Below are 18,599 nucleotides of genomic sequence, written 5' to 3'. Positions count from 1 at the left end.
GGTTCAAGAGAGCCACATCGTAATTTCCTTGAGGGGGTTGTATGGGCATCCAGCAGGATTTATGCGATGACTCACAGCTATTTGTCCTAATTCAAACATCAGAGCAGAAGCTGAAATGTCCACAGCTGTAATTAGAAAACAACAAGGCCTGTGGACCCTGTTGAAAACATTATAATGGACAATAAGAGATCTGTGACCGATTTACTGATGTAAAATTTAATGCATTTCCAGTCTTTTAGTTGTGTTTATCATCACCAGATGCAGGTTCACCCAGGGAGTGTCTGCTAATAACTTAGGAGCCACTCAGTGTTACAGTATATTAAACATTTTTTAGATTTTTTTGAAGCACTCTTTACCCTCCTATTGATCTATGTTCAATATTGGCACAACCGTGAGCAGAGGTGCACTGCATTGCACTAAACTGCGTGGAAACGAAACACAGCTGTTAATATTTGCATAAAACACAAACACTGTATTGTTCCGTGATCACATAAGATTGCTAACGTAGGTTAGCATTGCAGTACTGTTTTAAATACAGGTCCGATGGTTCATAGATTATCATTTAAAGTACCAAATATACAGCACCAAGAATAACACTGACTGAGGAGCTGAGGTCAATAACTTCCAGGTAACAGCATTTCAGGAAAAAATTAGTTTAAGTCTGCAACAGGGTAAAACGTATCCTTGAATGTAATCTATGTTTGCTCACTGTCAATATTTTAAACATAATGGACAGATGGATGGATGGAATGATACGGTTGTGGCTATACTTTAATTTAAATTATATCCCATCAGTAATCTGTAACCGCTTATCATGTTTAGGGTGGCGGGGCGGCTGGTGCCTATCCCAGCTGTCATAGGACGAGGAGCCGGGAACAGTAACAACAATTCACATTCACACCTACGGACAATTTAGAGTCACCAGTTAAAGTAACATGCATGTCTTTGGACTGTGGGAGGAAACCGGAGTACCTGGAGGAAACCACACAAGCACGGGGAGAACATGGAAACTCCACACAGAAAGACCACGGTTGGCAGGTAGTTTTAAACAGGAGACCCTCTAACTCTGAGGCTGCAAAGATAACCACTCTACCGCTGTGGTTACCACTGTAATCTTCGAACAAGGTAATTTTCTTTTACTTAAATTGCTTTTGATTATCTTAAAATCACAGCGCATCATATTCATGTTTTTTATAGAGTTTAAGGTTCATATTTGAATGAAGGAAATTCTGAAGGTTTTACACGACATTTGCTAATCAAATCTTAAATCTTAAAAAAGATAATACACCAATTCAAGTTTAGCATCTCCAAATGGTTCCATCTGTGCCTTTAAGTTTGATTCGGCCCAACAAGAAACTGAAATGACACGGGGATAGAAAACCTCAGCTCTGCTGCATCTTTCTCAATTCTAAACATCACACTGAATGATTATAATTGAAACTAAGATTGACAGATTAATTTCCAAACTTCCCCCCATGCTAGGTCTGCCATTAGGAGGGCCACTCTCCACTATCTTTATAAAGACAGCAGAGTCTCTGGCGATGAAGACACTTGACCTGATGTAGTCAAATGTACTGAAAGAGGCTTCTCCAGTGCTTTTAACACAAACCAGCCTGTCCTGCTCGGGGAGAAATTAATATTCCCTGGATTTTGGACTATCTCACTAAGTGACCCCAGTATGTCTTTCTGTGGAACTGTGTCTGACACTGTGACCTGCAGCACAGTTAATCCCCAAGGGACAGTTCTATCTCCCGTTCTCGTCCCCCTGTATACCTCTGACTTCAGGTACAACTCAGAGTCCTGCCACCTTCAGAAGTTTTCTGATGACTCTGCGGTTGCTGGATGTATCCAGGGTGGAGATATCACAGAGTATCGATCAGTGATGGACAGTTTTGTTAACTGGTGTGAGCACGATCATCTCCAGCTCAACATCAGTAAAACAAATGAAGTGGTGGTGGACTTCAGGAAGTCCTGGACTCCTCTCAATCCTGTTTCTATATGGGGAGAGGGGGTGAAGGTAGTTTCAGTGTACAAACACCTGGGTGTCCACCTGGACAATAAACTGGACTGGTCAGTTAATGCAGCATCAATATTCAGGAAAACACAGAGCAGGCTGTATTTTCTGAGGAGACTTGGGTCCTTCAACATCAGCAGCACCAAGCTGTGGATGATTTATGAGTCTGTGGTAGCCAGCTCCCATCTTCCATGCTGTGGTTTGCTGGGGCAGCAATATGAAGGTGGCAGACAATAACAGACTGCACAAACTAATAAGGAGGTCTGGTTCTGTTCTGGTGGAGGAGCTGGACCCTCTGCATGTTGTGGCTGAGAGGACAATGTTGTCCAAACTCCTCTCAATCCTGGACAATCCCTCCCTATCACTCCACTGTGTGCTGGCTGCACAGAGCAGCACTTTCAGCCAGAGACTGATCACAGTCAAGTTCTCCACAGAACAACACAGGAGAACCTTCCTCCCAGTGACCATTAAACTGTTCAACTCATCCCCCTCTGTGAAAAGGAGGGGGACTAAATTGACTAAATAGTCAAAATGGACAAATAGTATTGTTTTTATTTCATCTACATTAACTCCTCTAGCTGGGTTTTTCTTACTTATTGATCAGTAGTTTGGACTAGTAATAACTATTGTCTTGGTTTACTGGAAGTTTTTTACTTTCTTTTTCTACTTTTTATGGGGAGAGCAGCTTTACCAAGGCAACACAATTTCCCTGCAAGATCAATAAAGTTGTTTGAATCTTGACTCTAAAGAACTCTACTCTCAAACCAGTCCCTGTTTTATTGCACCAAAGCATGGTCGCCCACAGGTGCCAAATCCATTTACAACATGAGACAGAAAAGAATTTCCCTTTTTATCTTGGGAGTTTCAGCATATAATAGAGAAATTAAGTGTTTCCAGTGGTTCTCACATCTTTCTACCTACACGTCTGCCTCAACATGGAAGCATGAAGAGATCATCCAGTATTAGCCTTATGCAAGAACATCATGTAGTTAATAACTGATGGTACTCAGATTTAAAATAAACCGTCTGCTAAAGGTAAATATTCTTACAATTAATTTCTAACATTCCTACAAATTCAATTTCTACTACAGTCATGTCATTTTCAGAAAGAGCTTAGTTATAATTAGTAATATAAGCTGCATGCTTCACCGAAACCTCGTCAATTAACAAGATCCAGCTTTTTCAAAATCCCTGCTCCCCAGTCCATGTAAAGCCTCTAAATAGGACTTGCAGAAAACTACTAAGGTGGTGAAGAAGGGATCCATTATCATCACATGACAGACACTGAATATTAATAGTTTTGACACCATCAGTCTAGTTGAGGTGTAGAGGTTTTACTGCAAATGTAGTTATTTAGTGTTTTTTTTTTTTTTAGAAAATACTGTAATTCTGTCCAGATCAAATTAATAGATAAACATTGGAGTATGAATCCTATGAGTTCTCTGTGACCACCAGATGTCATATTTTGGCATTAATATAAAAATGTCCAATATGTATGCTCGGGAAAAGATAAAGGGATTCTGGAAGAAGGCGGCATGGTGTTGGACTGGTTAGTGCTGCAGCCTCACAGCTACAAGGTCCCTGGTTTAAAGCCACGTGTTGGCTGCAGCCTCTCGGTTTACAATTAGCATGTTCTCCCTGTGCTTGCATGGGAGTATTCTGGTTTCCTCACACAGTCCAAAGACATGAAAGTTAGGTTAACTGGTGACTGTAAGTCACCCGTAGGTGTAAATGTGAGTGTGAATAGTTGTCTCCCTTTTGTTTATGAATGAATCAAAAAAAGCTGACATCATCACATTTTGTCTCATTTAAAACAACAGCCCTATACACAAACATGTTCAGATACCTAGAACGTAAGACAAAGAAAAGCCGTCAGAGCTCCTCATGAGAAGGAAGGTCAAATATATTTCAAGCATTTGTGCCAAATTAAAGCAAGAACAACTACTGACTTGCCAAAATAGCTGAAAATCAATTTTCTAACATTTATAAAACATTAACTGTATTCGATGCAGCTGTGTGTGTGTGTGTGTGTGTGTGTGTGTGTGTGTGTGTGTGTGTGTCCATGAGTAACCTCGCTGTCAGGTGGTCCTTGGAAAACAAGAGTGAGCATGTGTGTGAAAATTTAGAGCTATATCTCGCTTATTGTAATTTTTTAATGTAATCATGTTCTAAACCCCAAAACAGACAAAAGCTTTCAACGTGTCAACAGTCATTTTGCTGATCTGATGCTGCAGGCGGAGCCAGATTCTGACCATTGTGGAAGCGGTGACTCACACATAACTGTAAGCTCAACCATCTGGTCAGGAGGGGCAATCCCTCCATCTTTGTCCGCACGCACACACACACACACACACACACACACACACACACGTTTAGAAACCCTGGGTTTTGTACAGCCTGTCTCTGAAAATTGGTTTCCATTAGCTCCACTGTGATTATTAACTTTCCAATGATGCAGCAGCATAGTCAGAGGCACTGTGACGTCAAACAGTGCCCTTGACAGAGATGCAGCACCAAGTCACCTGCTGAGGAGTTCAACAAGTGCATGTGTGTGTTCCAGATAGAGAGAGGAAAAGGAAGAGTGTGTGCACCAATGAAAAGAGAACCGTGTACTTACTGCACAGAGCAATGATGTGGCTGCTGTCTTCGTGGACAAATTTCTTAGTCACTGCTTCCTCCATAATCTGCTTCACCTGTACACAAAGACAGAGTTTGTTACTGTGTCTGGGGGTCAATGTCATCATCTTTATGTTTGATGTCATTGCCATTATTGCTTCTCTTTACAGGAAAAGCTGAACAGAGTCATCACCATTATCACACAGAAGGTACTCAGCTTTAGTTTGTCATCAGACATTACCACAGGAAATCATTAAAACAACACAACCCATAAACAGCACAGTAATAACTCTTGGCCAACTCAGTAGAACCTCCTACTGCATTAAGAGAAATTTGGAGGACACACCATTGTGTTGCCCACACAGTTTGACAGGTGATTTCTAGGAATTGCAGTGCAGCAAAACAACATTACATTTCAATTTTGCACCGAAGACAGAGGTAAACAACAAGCAATGCCAAGCCCACAGCAAATATGTTAAGCCTCAATGGTGAGATGCTCATTCTGATGGGATTTTCTTTATATGCAAGGTGCCAGACCAAAGGTCAGGATGCCAACAAAAAGACGGGGGCCATTCAGGAGATTTGTCAAGTGGTCTCTTCAACAGGTTTGATCCAAAAAATCCTACTTTTCACTTGCATGAACATCAGTCCAAACACACAACTTTTGTCACTGTGCCAGCTTTTGCCAAGTTGCATCTTTAAGTACTTTGCGGCTCCCAGCGAAATCTTTCCAAGTAAAAAAACAAAACTAATGCTCCTCATGGTTTCGTAACCATCCGAATCAGAAAAACTGCTTTTAATCATCTGAGATAAGTTATCTCAGATGATTAAAAGCAGTTTTTCTGATCCCACTCTGGATGTGGTGGTGGACTTTTAATGAATTCTCTTCCTTTGACGTGCTCCTGTTTATTCTTAGTGGCCCGTCCCCAGTTTTATTCACATTGACAATTCTTCTAATAATCATGCTACAGAATTTTTAAATATAATGAACTCTTAATTTTCAGCAACACGTAGCTGGTGAAACTCATTCTGCTGGTCACACTCTTGACCTTGTTTTACGTCTGGGTCTTGGGATTTCAGAACTGAAGATTTTGGATTTGTCTGTATGTGACCATAAGCCTATTGTTTTTAGCTGTGAATTACAGATTGTCAAGGACTCTCCACGTCCCAAGTGTTCACGTATGTTCAATGAGCATTGTGCCATTAAGTTCTGTGCTCTTTTTAATTCTGCAGACGTTACATTCCTTGACTCCACCTGCACTAATGAAATGGATGATTCTTTTCACTCACTTTGCGTATCAATCTCAGACTGTATAGCTCCTTTAAGAAACAGACCTGATCCTTTGACCAGGAAGCAACCATGGATTAATGAGAACATACGAAATTGTAAAAGAGTACGTAGAAGAGCTGAGCGTAAATAGAAGACATCTGGTCTTCACAGTACATTTTATTATAATGAAAGAAAACTTTTCAATAGGATGGTGAAGGATGGCAGAGCCTCTTACTTCTCTCAACTCATCTAGGCCAATCGTCAAAATCCCAGATTTCTATTTCATACTGTTGATAGGCTGGTTAACCCTCTACCCCATCATGCCTCTGCCAATTGTGTTGCTGATTGCAATTAGTTTTTATCACACTTTGTTTCCAAAGTGGAGAAAATTAGGGTTGGTATCACTCAAAATCCTTCATTTCTGGATGTGGTCTGTCCTTATTAGAGCTCCCTGAATTATTTCTCTCCCGTTACACTGTCTAACCTACTCGATACAATATCTCATATGAAAGCATCAACTAGTCCACTTGACATTATTCCAACTAACTTTTTACTTGAAGTGTTAGACTGCATAGCCCCACACCTGCTTATCATATTGAACAAATCACTGAGTACTGGTTGTGTCCCTGATAATTTCAAATTTGCCTGCATGCAGCCCATTTTAAAGTAACCTGGTCTTGATCCTTCTATCCTGGACAGCTACCGCCCCATTTCCAAATTACAATTTCTCTCTAAAATTCTAGAAAAGTTGGTCACACAGCAGTGGAAACAAATAACAGTTTTGAAAAGTTCCAATCAGGTTTTCGCAAAAACCACAGCACAGAGACGGCTCTTCTACATGTCACAAATGACCTTCTAATTAATGCTGACTGCCTTGTGCTCCATCCTAGTGCTGTTGGATTTAAGTGCTGCATTTGACACAGTAGATCATAATATCCTGTTGGACAGACTGAGGGACTGGGTGGTTATATCGGGCACAGGATTAAACTGGTTTGCTTCATATTTGTCAAATAGGAAATCATGTGTCTCCATGGACAATTACATGTCACCCCCCTCCCCCTCTGAGTATGGTGTTCCCCAAGGATCGATACTTGGCCCAATTCTTTTCTCAATGTACATGCTTCCACTGGATGATGTTCACATTTCATTTCACTGTTATGCCGATGACACTCAGCTGTATGGAGCATAGCAGGCTGAGTTCTCTATAAGATTGTATTTCCGATATTAGAAAATGGATGTCCTTAAATTTACTTCAATTAAATCAGAAATTCTCATAATTAGACCTCAAAATATTTCCAGTCCTTAGGGACTTTATCAAAATTTGTTAAGCCAGTTGCCAGAAATCTTGGTGTTTTATTTGACTGCAACTTGAGTTTTGAGCATCACATCACTAAACTAGTTCAGTCCTGCTTTTATCATCTTAGGAACATTGGAAAAATCAGACCTATGTTAAAGTTTAATGATGCTGAGACTATTATTCATGCTTTCATCTCCTCTCGTCTCGATTATTGCAATAGCCTATTTTCGTCACTTGACCAAAAAGACTTGAAACAGTTACAAATTGTTCAGAACTCAGCAGCTCGGCTCCTGACTAGAACCGGGAAGTTCAGCCACACTGCTCCCTGTCTTGCATCTCTACATTGGCTCCCTGTTCATCTTAGGATAAATTTTAAGATTTTACTGATTACTTATAAATCACTGCATGGTTTAGCGCCATCCTGTATTCCTGATCTTTTAATTCTATATGTGCCATTACCAAACTTAAGATCATCAGACAGTGGATTGTTGTCTGTTCCAACTTCTCGGTTAAAAACCAAGGGGGCCAGAGCATTTTCCATCATGGCTCCAAAACTATGGAATAACCTGCCTGAGGAAATCAGGCTCTCTGACTCATTGTCATCTTTTAAGTCTCGTCTGAAAATGCATTTTTATAGATTTGCCTTTCCTGAGATATGAGATTCTTGTTTTAGTATAAATAGTATATTCTATCTATATCACTCCAGGTATTTTACCTTGTGCTTTTCTTTGATTTTATATTAACCTGACTTTATTTATTTAATTATCCATATTTACCTTTTTAATGTACAGCACTTTGCACTCTGTTTGATAAGTGCTTTATAAATAAAGCTATTATTATTATTATTATTATTATTATTATTATTGTTATAATATGGTTTGAAGAATCAACATGGTGGAATACTCTCATCCAGGATTGGAACATCCAGCATTACTTCTCTGATAAGTACTGTATGTATATGCGAAATGGTCAAACACTAAGATAGCAGTCAAAGCTCTTCTCACTTTTGTCTTGCAATTAAGCCGCTGTCGACAAATCAATACAGAAATAAATAAACTAATACGCAACGTTGGCCCTCGCTTCAGCTCTTCCTACTAGCTGTGAGGGCATTTACATGGACTTAAGCAACCAGGTTACGGTCAGCTTTTATAGGCAAGTTGAGTTCATAGCAGTCATGTAAATGGGAAAGCAGGTTTCCAAAATCAAGGTAGGGGATTAGGAAAATCTGGCTTCTCCAGGTACATTTTTGTTAGAGAACACAGATTTCTATGCCATGTATACATGTAACCAGGTTTCTAATCAGCCTGCTCCAACTGTGCTGGTGTGTAACAGAAACCTGCAGACAGGAACACGCAGCTGAGAAAAAGGCTGAATAAAAGGAGAGATCATCAACAAGGCAATGCCACCTCATTTTTAAAACCAAGTCTGATAGAAAATGTAATGAATCTACTGCCTTGTAGATGTGCAGACATGCAGGGGAATGCTGACATTATCCGGATTTGATCCTTCGAGCCCCCTAGTTGTCCATACACAACGCATGAGCTCATGTACGTAGCGCTCTGTTGTTTCCTGAATCGTTGGGAGGATTAAAAGTGAAAGAGTGGGTGTGTTGATGACATCTCTATCACTCAACTGCTGTTATAGTCAAGTGATAGACCCCCCCCCCCCCCCCCCCTTTATTTTCTTCTTAAATGTACGCTTGCTCCAAGCCAGTTACTTAGATTGAATTGAGCCTTTTGGATAGAAAGTGAACTCCGTTTACCGCTGAACAACTGTTTATACTTGCTTATCAGTATGGAAACCTTTATTGTGACAAGAACCTGATCACAAAAACAGAAATTTGAAGAATTATTAAGTCTCCTCTTAACACCGTGACAACAACTAAAATCGCATCTGCCAGACTCCCTTAAACAGCCGCACCACTGACTTCCAATTAATATCAAGGCATCGTGGAAACATTCAGATGAGTCTTTCTGCTGCTATTTATTGTGTCTCTGGGGAAGCAGAGCCTGAGTGAGTTCAGCAACACTGACAAAGTCTGGTATTTGCTTGTCTAAGTTGGCTCTCTCGGTAGAATTAATTGTTGTCAGTAATTAATCTGGGAACAGTCTGGCACCTCTGCCTTGTTTGGGCCCAATTGATAAACAGGAAGAATTGAATTGCTTCGTTGTGTGTAGATGAAGCTCTAACTATAGTAGCACTCGGCTAAACTTTTCCATGTATTAGGGAGGTGTGGGACATTATCCTACATTAACTAAACGTTCCAAACAGTTCTGTGATTAAACTGAATTTCTTTTAAGCAAATAACCTGAGGGAAGCCTGATTTCCCACTCGGGTTAGAATGAACTCTCACACAAAGGCTCTGACTTACCATCCTGTCCAGGGATGTGCAAACAGATCCATATATTTACCTAGAGTTAGAGCTCTACTTGGTAAATCTGAGTAAAGTAACCTACAGCAGTTGGTCAGAAGGCTCAATTGCGTCACCTGGGTGTGAGTGACAGTGAGACTAAATTGACTGTGAATGAACCCATTGAATTAGCGCTGGACATCTGGGACAATGGTTTACATTCTGAGAGCACCAGCTAAGCTCCTTTAAATACTCAATGAGCTGTTAGAAGAGACAACGATAGTTTTCTCTTAAACATTTCAGGGGTGTGTGACTCCAACTATGAAACTATGAAATCAAGCTCAATCTGAGCTAATTTAATTCAACCAGGCAAGGTTTTGATCTATCCAAGGTCTTTGCACAAATGCACTCTTTATTAATAAATGTTAAATCTATAGTTTGTTACCCAGCAGAGCTGTGTGGAGGGATTTTCACAAAACGATAAATCTGAACTGATGTAATAAGTCTGTGCAAAACTGGGTAATAAGACATGTTAATAACAAGCAATTTGGAGTTAACACTTAGACAAACAAAGTATTTTGGAACACAAAATCTCAACGCTCACCCACAAGACCAAGAACCAACAGCAAGGTGTTGGTTCAGCAAGGTGAATAAAATCTCTCAGTTCACAGGACTAAAATAAAAAGATATATATAGTTGGTGTGTGTCAAACGGCTGAGTGGAGCTGGCCAACTTTGAAACACTTCTGAGAACCCTGAAGCTAATGGTTTCTGGGAGGAACAGTAGGAAGAGCTCATTAGCCAACTGTCAGTTAGATAAAAACACATTTGTTCCTCCCTTCATCTCATGTTCACGACTGGGGCAAACACCAAACATCCCGACTGTGGCTACAAAGGGCAGCTTTCCTGACGCTAATCAGTTGGAAACTCACTGGGCGTAAAAAAAAAAGTGGAACGACTGCTCACTAATCCAGACCATTTGTCACAGGCCACAGTTTTGCATTATGGGAGATTATAATCAGAGCACAAATTTGATCCATCGCTTTGCCTGAGGGGAGTGATTTAACCTGTAACAGTTTAGACAAAAGTGCACTACTGTGGTTTGGGATGGAACTGTGTGTCATTAAAAAAAATAGCCATACTCACCTACTGTATTTTGATGTGGCTTGTTAGTTTCAGTAGCTACAGCAGAATTCATGATTTCCTCATAAAAGCATCATTCATATACCTCCTGGGGTCTTTGGCACACGTTTAAAATATGCTGCATATGCTATTTAAGTTAAAGAAGGTGAGACAGCTGTCTGCAGTTACGCATGATTCAGCAGACTGTACGCACACGCAAAAGGTCCACCAAGTCTAGTATTTTCACTTCAATTCAGATGCAAATGAATATGGATTGGTGCCTCAGCATCGCACTGTGTGTATTTCCTTGGATGTTCTGTTTGCATTGTGCCTTCCTTTTCCTCACCCTAAGTAGCTGATCCTTATCAGCTCCTGTCAGGCCACAGCAGAGACACAGTCATTAATAAGGTGATTATTCATGCCTTAGTAGGGTTAGTGGATGGGGAGAATGGCTCCAGTGGTGCGGTGGTTGGGCAGCAGACTCTGAAAGACGCCTTACTGGAATCAATCTGTCTTTACTTGTCTCGTATGTACTTGTTGATCTGATGCAGCTTCCACACATAAATTGGCCCAACATTTGCAGATCCCACAACCCTGTAATCATTCTCTCTTCTTACAACTACTATATCCTGTGTCAAATCAATTTCCTCACTTTTCCCACCAAGAAAATAGAAGAGAAATTAACATTTCACCTGCAAGAACAAATACCAAGTGGATATCAGTGGGGTTTGGAGAGCATGGCTGGCCTTGCAAGCTCTTGGGGCAGCAGTCTTAAAGTAAGAATCTGGCAGGAAGAAATGATTCTGTCCAGACCGAGGGAGAAGTTCTCCAACACTCTGCTGCATGACGACAGAATATTTCTTTAGGGAAGAGACAGTGTAATACTGTTTAGCTGCAAGTTGCAATATTGCAACCAAGGCTGCTCACTGTAGTAAACAAAGAAAATGGTGTTAGAAGCCTTTGGCAACAGCTTCCAACACTGTGGTGAAAGTATTGATGCTGACTGGACCTGAAAAGATTTGGTTTGAAGTCTCCATTTTATTTCTCAGACGAACTGTAAGAATGTGTCAGTATCAGCTGAGATTTCTGCTTCTCATATATTTGAGAATCCGAATCAGGGTAAAACAAATTACATTTGCATTATTACATTTACAGTTTTTTTATTGTAAATGCTTTTATCTAAAGCACAAACTCTGTAGTTAGAGGACAAGCTTCGCCCTCTTCTGATCCACAGCCACCGTTATTATTACAATTTATAGTATACTATCAGCTGGGATAAGCTCCAGCACCCTAGAAGTTAATTAGGTATGTATCACAAAAACAAATCTGGCTTCCAGCTTTTTACAATCTCAACATACGGCACTCTCTATCCTTAGACCTTCAACTCCGATATCGAACAAGCAATTTAGATGACAAGAGATGAAATATTCAACTTCTGGGACGATTATGAGATGTGGGCATCAGGTAGATAATATCAATTTGCAGGAGACAAATTGATCTTGTGGGAGAGGTGGGAAATTTAAAACCACTTGATTTCCGCGTACCATAAACTCAATGTGTGTGGCCGATAGTGCAAAAATAGATTTTAGCAGAGCAGAGCTTATCAGACATTTTCCCAACTCCGCCTACCTGCTCAACCAATGTGAGGTACTGGGTGCGTATAGAAGACACTTTGAGTAAAAGCATATGAGTACACAAAGGTAGTATCATACCAATTCTAACCAATACCGGTATGCGCATTAGGACACCCCTACTATTTTACAATGGCGAGTCATGTGCTCTCATTCAGAAATATAACTCCAGGCTCGTAATGTTTTTCAAGTTTAAACTCATTAATCCTAAAACAAATGCTACATCTAGGATTTAATTTCAGGCTTGCCATCACAAACACATTACAAAAAATGTCCCTTTTTTGGGACGTATTTGACACAAATACCCAAATGTGCATTTAAAAGATTCTCACATGCTGGTATAAGAGCACTCTGGAGAACAGACTGTCATGTGCCACCAGACAAGCATGTGCTGAAGCTTGTCATGTTTAGGAGCATAGTGAGCACTATGGGAACCAATATGTTCCTGTAGATGCTGTATTTTGCTATTAGTTTGTCCACAGAGAGTTATGACAAAAAGCAAGGTCAGAAAACACATCATGTTCATCTTTACAATCATTTACGTGCTCCTAGCTTTCTCTCTCCCACCATTGTGAATAAGTGGGACAGTGACTGTCAGGCATTAGGAGCTTATCGTTGCATCATGTTGCTCCAGCTCCATCCTGTCAGCTCTACAGAGTGAATGTCTGACAGTCGCTGGATGCTCTATGTCATCTGTCATGTGTCAGTGATCTTCAGACATTTGAAATCTCATTCACCTCCCAAAAGCGTAGCACTTATCAAGACAATGCAGTTTTTGGTTTGTTTTTTTTAAAACAGCCTTGAGAATCACAGAAAACTTAGCTTTACTGCATTAAAGTCCAAACAACATCTCTGGGATTAATATAGGTGAACTTTGCAAAAAGGTGAAACAAATATATAATTGAATTATTTCAATATTTTCATATATTGAAATATTTGTATAATATAAGTAACTTTTCTCTTGAACAGCATGTGCTCCAACTATAATTTTACATTTTGATTTCTCACCGCTTGATGGAAACACTGTACAACTGGTTGTTTTAGCTGTGATGCATATTACAGTTTCAGTAATTCTTGGTAGTGGAAGATGAACAAAAACTTTCTGGCATGCTTGTGTTATTACTAATAAATATGAAGCTAAACCTCTCGTCGTTAAATTGCTGCAGTAACCATCTCTGAACATATCACAAAAACAAAAAGGATGTTGATGATGCAGGTTGATAGAGAAAGGCACTTTTTGTTCTCAGAACAAGAGACCCCCCTGACAGAGCTGCCTCACTGCTGTGATATTAATCGCCAACTGATGCAATTTAACTTCTTTGGGAGCTGCTGGAAGCTTTCAGTTGCCAAGCAATACGGAGACAGCTAAATGCCGCTTAAAGAGACAGGGAGCTTTAAACTAGGAGCTCGAGGGCTTTGTTCAATCTGGTCTCTCTCACTCTAGTTTGCTATTCTGCTTTAACATGTCAGAAGGTGTTGACTGGCATCTCAAGGACGTGCCAACCAATCACAGCACTCGTTGTTTTACTGGATACACACAGAGAAAGCAGCAATGGTGTGTAAAAAGTTACATTTGCTACAGAGGAGAAACACTAGTTCAATAAGGCTCTGGAGAAACAACAATACCTTCAGGGTTTTTCTAACTGATCTCAACCTAGAACCCAATAAACTCCAATAGTTTGGTGCTTATCTGATGTACAGACACACGCCATATTTCAGGTTGTCCAAAAACCACAATCCAAGCTCACACAAGCCTCCTCCAAATCATCAGGTATCACACATGGAAAAACTCTAATTTACAAATACACCCAGTATTGATATGGCATCAAGCAGGCTGATGAATACTGTGATTTTAAAGCTCTATATAAAGCTCTTAAAAAAAAACATAAATAAATAGGAAAACTACAGTATGTCAACCAACATGTACTGTATGAGGACAGACATTCACCATCAATAATTCAAATACAACTCAGTGGAGGATGTACAAAATACAGTTTGTTTCTTTTAATGTTGACAACCAGGACACATTAACAATTTATGCAACTGGAAAACAAGTCATAATGGCCAGAGGTGTGTTTGAAGATGCAGCTTGCACTGTCAACACACAGCATCCAATGGCCCAGTGACCCAAGAATCTTATATTCCTTCCTATTTCCCTTATGGTGTGTGTTTAGAAGACACAGCACTCTCCGCCTGCAGACATCCTGAGAACTGAAGCTATTTTCAGCCTTACAGACGTTGTGAACCTGTGGGTGACAGTGGGACGGCAGGAGGAAGGAAGGAGGCGTTTAGCCTAGATATTCAAACCGAGTCCTTCGTGCACATATTTCATACATCGAAATAATAAAACAACACAACGTTTTACACAAAGTCCAACATATAGTAAGGACTACTGACTGGGTGACAGGACCAAAAATTTGTACCATGGTGTTTTTTAAGGTTTTGGCAGTTTAAGGCTATGGTATTTTATTTGGTATGAAGGCCTTTGGATGGGGGTTTGGTATGATATTTCAAAAGTACATTAGCTTTATAGTGACGCCCAAGATTTAATCTTTAAAGCCAGGGTATGCAAATATTTCATACAGCCAGAATTCTCGTGGTTCTCCATTTAATAAATATGATGTTCATTGATATTATCTTTACAGTACCTGAAGTATTTTCTTTCTTTTGGCTAAGACATACTGTACCTCCAATCCAGAGTCTGAACCCATCTTCTCTACTGTCTGTAGCAGGACAATTTCTGTGTATAGATGCAATTTTACTCCATTTGTTTTGGCGCTTTACGGCCAGTTTTCTCACCACAGAGTTCACTAATGCTTGAACCCGTAAACCATAATCCACTTTTGGTATTACAGTATCTTTTCTTATGGAGTAGTTTGTTGCTAGTGTAAGCCCCAGCCTACATCTATAACGACTTTTTTTTCACTCACTTCAGATTTTTCAAACTCAGAAAAACTGCAAAACTGCAGACAAAGCTCCCCTTTTGGGCATAAGCCCTTCTGGCGCATCTCTGGTTTCACTTTCTTCACTCTCCATCTGTTTTGTGTGTCCCAGTCTACCTTAGGGATGCAACAGGCCCCTATCAGCTGTTAGCAGACTGTTATACTACCTGGTCTATTAGTGAGAAGCTACTCAGCATGTCAACTTATGGTTATTAGTGTTACAAATTGTTGGATGCTATGGCTAAGCAGAGTAAGCCGTTGGTAATCGATTGCACTGTAAACTTAAGCGTTATAAACTCTTAGAACCATGAGTAAGAAGAAGTAGGTTTGCTGCATTCCTCTCCCAAATGACAGGTGCTGCTGCTGCCTGCTATTCGGTTACATTATCATATGCACACGAGTCCCCCCGTCAGACCATCCTTAAAGTTATGACCAAACAAACTTCTGGATGAACCGGTACACCAACCAACATTAGTATGGACTTCTGAAAAAAGCTCATAAACCCTGATGACATACAGAGAATGTATCTATCATTTTCTTGACTGCTTGTTTTGTTAGTGGAGTCCACCCAAGCTGCTCCCGGCTGTCATTGGGCAAGAAACGGGGTCCACCCTAGACAGGTCTCCAGTCTACCTCAGCGTCAACACAGAGAGACATACACAGACAACCATTTAGAGTGACCCATTCATGTTACATCCATGTCCTTGGACTGTGGGAGGAAACCAGAGTACCCAGAAGAAACCCACCCAAGCACAGACTGGGCGTAAAGCGTGCGTCAAGCGATCAGTGCACGAGTTGCAGTGTTGCATTTTGGCCACTAAATAAAATTGCTTCACGGCTCAGCACTGAAGGCTTATATTCGACTCGACTTGTCACTTGATGTGTCTTGGGTGAAAGGGTGTATTGACTTTCAAAATGTCTTTCATGTACTTGGTAAATCATGCTTTCAGAAAAAAAAAGTTTTATACTGCTTCCAGATTTCAAAGTGCTGCACTGTGATATTCAAGTTATATCACAGTTTACCGCAACTCGAAATAACAATTGAACAAAAGCAGTGTAGAATAGTGAATTAACGGTCTTTTTTTTTTTTTCCTTGGTCTTGACTCTGACTTAACCCCGTATTGGACTCTTGTAATTTTCTTCATTTAAGCAGTGCTGGGAAACAGACAGAAAATCCGTGTCAGTAGGTTGTCTGGCATTGAGCAGCACTGCAGTACTAAAAATAGCCCTGTGACTTTTCCAAGCAACAAAAATGTAAAAAATAAATAAATAAATAAATTAAAAAAATCTGCGGGAAATAGCAAAATATATGAATAAAAACAAATCATCATTTGTTAAAAATTATGCTTTTTAACTCTCATAACTTGGCTGCTAAACATTGAATTAAAAGAAATGTGTTTTCTTTCCGTTTGTCAGATTGAGGGGTTCAGCGTGACCTTTCCCCTCCATTACACTGATGGAAGCTACATGCTTTATATATCTTATAATCTTGACTTTATTCTGTAAAGTGCCCTGAGATGACTTTGTTGTGAATTGGCGCTATATAAATAAAGTTGAATTGAATTGAATTACATGTTCACCTTTACGCTTACTTACAGCCAGTACAGGCCGGGAGCCACACCTCAGTCTCACAGTCAGCTGCTGTGATTTTAAACTAATATTAGCTTCAGCAAAAGGTTTGCAGTTGTAGCTCTGTGAGAAAGCGACATGATTACAATGGGCGTGGGCAGAGGGGTTAAGAGAATAATGAGAGATGTAAGACATTCATCACCAGGAACAAAAAAAAGCCTGTGGCTCTGTGAGTTGTGGATGTTAGTGCTGCTGGTGGAGACTGACACAACCTGCTGGAATACAGACGCGTCGGGCAGGGATGTGTGTCCATGGGGCTTGTCAATGGAGAAAATACTAGTTATTCGAAGACTCCAGAGGAATCGTACAGTAGCCGTGCACAGGAAAATACATAAATACTAGCCAATAAAGATGAGCTCCGTTGGAAGTTGAGCTTTTGTTCTACATGAATATCATCTCATCTTAGATTATTTATGCCAATCGGAGCACCACGAGATTTTCGAAGCTAATTATTAGGTAGGACATTCTTGTAATGACGAGCAAGCAAAGGACAATAAACGGAAGCAAAAAAAAAAAATCGAGACTGGACAAAGGTAACGCGTTAACGTTAAACAATTAAAACGTGGGTCCATTTATTCAGCACCAGTTTGGTAAACTTCCCTTTACAAACTGAGCACAACACGGAAACACCGTCAATGTGCCCGCGAATAAAATGTAATGAGTGAAGGAGTCACGAGCTGATTTTCGTGACTGACGTGAATATTAAACACATTTGTAAAACTGTAAAGGTGAAGCTCGACGGGCCGAGGAACAGCGGCGCCTACCTCCCGTTTGACGTTCCATAACAATTTCTCTTTGTATTCTTCCTCCGTGCTGCCCTCCATGTCTGTCCGTCCGTCCGTCCGTCCGTCCGTGTGTGCGTCCGCACTGTGCACCTCACAGAGCTGCCTGGGCGACACGCTCGGTCCGCTCTCCCTGGCCTCGCAGAACCTCTTTCGGTTTTATCCCTGCTTTCCTTCTTCCTTCGCTCAGCTGGACTCTGACGCAGCCGAGCAGATTGACGGCGGCGGCGTCAGAGGAACCGCCTTCCCCACTACTGATCAATGGAGGAAAAACCGAAAAAAAAAAAAAAAGAAGGAAAAAGCAATGACTCCCAGCATCAGCCCCGCCCCACCTGCAGCCTCTCAGCATCCAGCGCACCCAACCTGTAGAGCGTCCGGTTAAATTTAGCATCCTGTCATTCTTTCCCATCGGGCAGGAAGGAGTTACAGCTACGCGGCCGAGCTCCTGGGAAAGGTGTGAAATGCTGGAAAACTGCTTTGCCTTTGTCATCGTCTGATAGGTGCAACAATAAGATCTTATATCTCATGCAGAGGAGCTCTTTTTTTGCATAGACTCCACTATGGAGCTAATTCGGTGCAATAAATATTCGTATAAGTATTTTACGATTTACAAATTTAGATGCATTGTAAGTAAAAATTGGACTTGTATTCGGAAAAAGAAAATCCCATTTGTACATTTTTGTGCACAAAGACACTGTTTCAAGTGCAAATCCTGATCCAAGGATTTGTGGACCTCGAGCTGTGCATTTGCAGATCTCATCCTGTGGATACGAATCTTCCCACGGGTGGGGAAGTAAAACATTTCACATCTTCTGTGAATTTCATGATTTACAAATGTAAATGCTGTGTAAATCAAATCCGTACTTGTGTCTGAATAATTGTGCAAAATGACATTCTAGTATAAATCCTGATTTACACATTCCTGGCTCTGGAATATTCCTGGATCC

General features: G+C 40.5%; 1 protein-coding gene across 5 annotated transcripts in view; it reads right to left on the bottom strand.

Annotated features, from left to right (window-relative positions):
- The window catches only part of sgsm2 (small G protein signaling modulator 2), an 88,953-nt gene extending 70,936 nt beyond the window's left edge, over positions 1 to 18,017 (bottom strand). The window contains exons 1-2 of one of the 5 annotated variants that reach the window (XM_067506994.1): positions 17,635 to 18,017; positions 4,632 to 4,707 (exon numbers count right to left, since the gene is read on the bottom strand). In XM_067506994.1, the coding sequence (XP_067363095.1) occupies positions 4,632 to 4,707; positions 17,635 to 17,694 (136 nt within the window). In that variant the 5' untranslated portion in view covers positions 17,695 to 18,017. The remainder of the gene's footprint in view (positions 1 to 4,631; positions 4,708 to 17,634) is intronic. The other 4 variants (XM_067506992.1, XM_067506993.1, XM_067506996.1 and 1 more) reach the window with 4 other exon arrangements.
- Positions 18,018 to 18,599: the final 582 nt, after the last annotated feature.

Source organism: Channa argus, chromosome 6 (assembly GCF_033026475.1).
Source record: "Channa argus isolate prfri chromosome 6, Channa argus male v1.0, whole genome shotgun sequence".
Classification (NCBI taxonomy): Eukaryota; Metazoa; Chordata; class Actinopteri; order Anabantiformes; family Channidae; genus Channa; species Channa argus.
The sequence above is the reverse complement of the archived record's forward strand: the minus strand, read 5'-3'. Positions and strand labels throughout refer to the sequence as shown.